Consider the following 3310-nt stretch of genomic DNA (forward strand, 5'->3'; position numbering starts at 1 on the left):
TCAGTTCCAGGGTCAGTAGCTATATACAGGGTCAGTTCCAGGGTCAGTAGCTATATACATGGACAGTTCCAGGGTCAGTTCCAGTACCATATGTACAATGTGCAGGGATAGTGAAGTGGTATGGTTAGATACTGTATGTATAGGGGTAAGTTGACTAGGCATCGCGATATATGATAAACAGAGTAGCATCTGTGTATATGATGATTGCGTGTGCTTGTGTGTGTTTAGAGTCAGTATAAATGTGTGTAGATGTTATATGGTTGAGCAAATGAAGTGTGTGTTTGTGTGTTGGAGTGACACTGTGTGTGTGTCTGTAGAGTTCTGACATAGAGACATTGATTGCAAAGATTGCAAAGATACAAATAAATAAAGGTTTCAACTCAGATAGTCCGGTAGCTATTGTGTTATCTAGTTAGCAGTCTCATGGCTTGGGGATAGAAGATGTTCAGGAGCCGTTTGTTAAGCAGAAGCAGAAAGAACAATCAGTGGCTAGTGTCTTTAAAAATTTTACGGGCCTTCCTTTCACACCGCCTGATATAGATGTCCTGGATGGCACGGAGCTCTGCCCCAGCGATGTACTGGGCTGTCTGCACCACATGGACCAAGCAGTGATTCAGCTAGTCAAGATGCTCTCAATGGTGCAGCTGTAGAACTCTGAGGACTTGAGGGCCCATGCCAAAGCTTTTCAACCTCCTGAGGGGGAAGAGGCGCTGTCTCGCCTTCTTCATAACTATTTCACGTGTGGACCATTTTAACTCATTAGCGATTTGGACACGGAGGAACTTAATGCTCTTGACCCGCTCCACTTCAGCCCTGACAATGTGGTTGGGGGTGTGATTCACCAATACCTGCTTTCTTGGGTGCTTACTGCTTAATAGAATGTGTTTGTCTTGTCAGAAGTACCATAGAGACCCATGCATGATGTTCAATAAAGGGACTTTTGGAAAATCACATCGAACCTAGGGCTGTAACGTGTACGCTAATAAATGGGGAAGCAAGTACAGGGAGTGAATTTAATGAATAAACTTAACAGGAAACAAAACAAGAAACACGAGTAGCGTACAGAACACAGAACAGAAACAATAAGGTGTGTGTAACGATGAAGGCAGGTGTGCGTAATAATGAATAAACTGGTGACAACAAGCGCCAGAGGGGGAGAGATGGAGTAGACAAGACAAGGGGTTTTGGTCACTTACTTCTGATTGTCTGTAGTGTCGTCATAGCTGGTCTCTTAAGTTCAGCACCTAGTTTCTGAACAACATGTTGAAATACCCTGTAGTTACTGAATCCTGGCAGCTCACTTCCCCTGTGCTTCTGATCATATTCATCCACCACTTGTTGCACTACTTCGTGGTCTAAATTCAGGAAAACAATGTTAATAATTCATTGGAGATTATAATCACTGTTGTATGACATAACTATTGGTAGTATATTAACTATATCAGTAAATATTAGAGATATTTGGAAACATAAATATTCATTGGTTAGACATGGTATTATGATGAGCAATACCCGGGGTATTCAAAATTGTACCTACAATGTGATTTGGCATTTTTCAGACATTCCATCCAATCTGTAAATTCCATTCGCATGAGCTCAAATAGATTCTCCTCAACGATAATATCCCCTTTGGACAGTTGGGTAATCTGCTCATTGAAATCTGTTATGACCTGAAGATGGAAACATAACAATAAAACATACCTAATTAAATGTTTAATATTTAGTCCTTTTAGATTAGTGTTTAATGAAATGGCTCCACAAGACCCATCCATCCTTACGTCTTCTACAGATATTAAACAAAAACTGTAATACAGTGGCTTGTCCAAGTGTATTTGTAAAATCAGCTGTCAAGGCAAAGTATTGTTTATTAACCTGGTGACAAACATAATCAGTTGGAAATTACGGAAAGAGAGTGGATGAAGTGGGAGTGTTGAGAACATTATAATGCTGTTTTATTTATCTTTCTGGACAGTGCGTCTACTCTGACACCTGTGTTGCAAATCTGACCAATCCAAATGGCAGAGGATGTGCAACAGAGTTGATGCCTTTACACCAGGTATCATTGCCCAAATTCTCTATAGGACATTCTCCTGACAATAGACCAAACCATGACAATAACACACCTGAACTACTGTGCAACAGTATGGCTTCCAACCATATATCATACATTTTTATAGACATTGTGTACAGAAGAAGTTTACGAAGCTGAAAGATGGAAAGGTGAAAAATGTACTCACCTGAATGAGGTACTTCCTCTTCTCTTCAGGTTCCATTGGAGGCCCGCCCTCTATTTGACTCAATAAATGCTTTACCTCTCCCAGCTTTTCCTTTATCGTCTCTGACATCTGGTGCAAGGATTTCTGACCAGGAGCAAACATACAAGTTAATAGGTAGCAGACCACATGTTTTCCAGTGTGCACTGGGTGTAGAGGGAACAGATAACTGTAGGGTCTGTGGTTGGACTAACCTTGATGTGTTTGACCAGGGCATTGCTGAGCTTGGTGGCTAGGCACTTGGTGGTTGCCTTCTCCTCACGCAAAAGGGATCTATACATTGAAAGGGAGAGAAATATAACAAACTAAGTGCACAAGGCGAGACCCAGATGCAGACACTGGACGCAGATGGTTTGAGTCTTGATATTTATTTAACAATCCAAAAGAGGTAGGCAAGAGAATGGTCGTGGACAGGCAAAAGGTCAAACCAGTTTTTTTTCCCAAATACGTCATAAAGTTCCGTCGCCCCAATCTAAGGATGTACAAGAGTGGAGGTTCATGTGCTTCTGATGCTCGGCGCCGCATGCGGGGTACCATCAAGAGTGTTCTCACGCCGGTGCTCCCTGACGTTCCTGCATTTGGCTTACCTCATTGCCAGTGCTACATCAGAATTATTTAAGTGCCCATACGGGCACAAAACCATGTATGGCTAGTGCGCAATTTAGAGATAGATATGTCACGTGGAGGCACACGGGAGAAACTGCTGGTTGACTTGCAATGTAAACATACCAAGACCAAACTGCCTGAACAGAGGGACCAGGAAAAACACATATGGGACTACTAGCTGTGACTACCAGGGATAATTAAGATGAACTGGCACAGAGAGACAGGAACACAGGGAATATATACACCAGGAGGAGTATAGAGTGAGAGGCTCGCCACAGAGGAGACAGGAAACACGGGATAAATACACCAGGGATAAAATAAGCGACACCTGGAGGGGTGGGGGAGGGGACAATCACAAGGACAGTGAACAGAATCAGGGTGTGACACAAACACAGATATTTCATCCCAGAAAATGACGGACCATTTAACAC

The 3310-nt window shown here is 42.5% G+C and overlaps 1 protein-coding gene across 1 annotated transcript in view; it reads right to left on the bottom strand.

Annotated features, from left to right (window-relative positions):
* The window catches only part of LOC112075822 (interferon-induced GTP-binding protein Mx), a 9836-nt gene extending 6971 nt beyond the window's left edge, over positions 1–2865 (bottom strand). The window contains exons 1-5 of the mRNA XM_024142757.2: positions 2861–2865; positions 2468–2546; positions 2238–2360; positions 1538–1670; positions 1197–1355 (exon numbers count right to left, since the gene is read on the bottom strand). Of these exons, the coding sequence (XP_023998525.2) occupies positions 1197–1355; positions 1538–1670; positions 2238–2360; positions 2468–2546; positions 2861–2865 (499 nt within the window). The remainder of the gene's footprint in view (positions 1–1196; positions 1356–1537; positions 1671–2237; positions 2361–2467; positions 2547–2860) is intronic.
* Between the last annotated feature and the right edge of the window lie 445 nt (positions 2866–3310).

Source organism: Salvelinus sp. IW2-2015, unplaced genomic scaffold (assembly GCF_002910315.2).
Source record: "Salvelinus sp. IW2-2015 unplaced genomic scaffold, ASM291031v2 Un_scaffold3420, whole genome shotgun sequence".
Taxonomy (NCBI): domain Eukaryota; kingdom Metazoa; phylum Chordata; class Actinopteri; order Salmoniformes; family Salmonidae; genus Salvelinus; species Salvelinus sp. IW2-2015.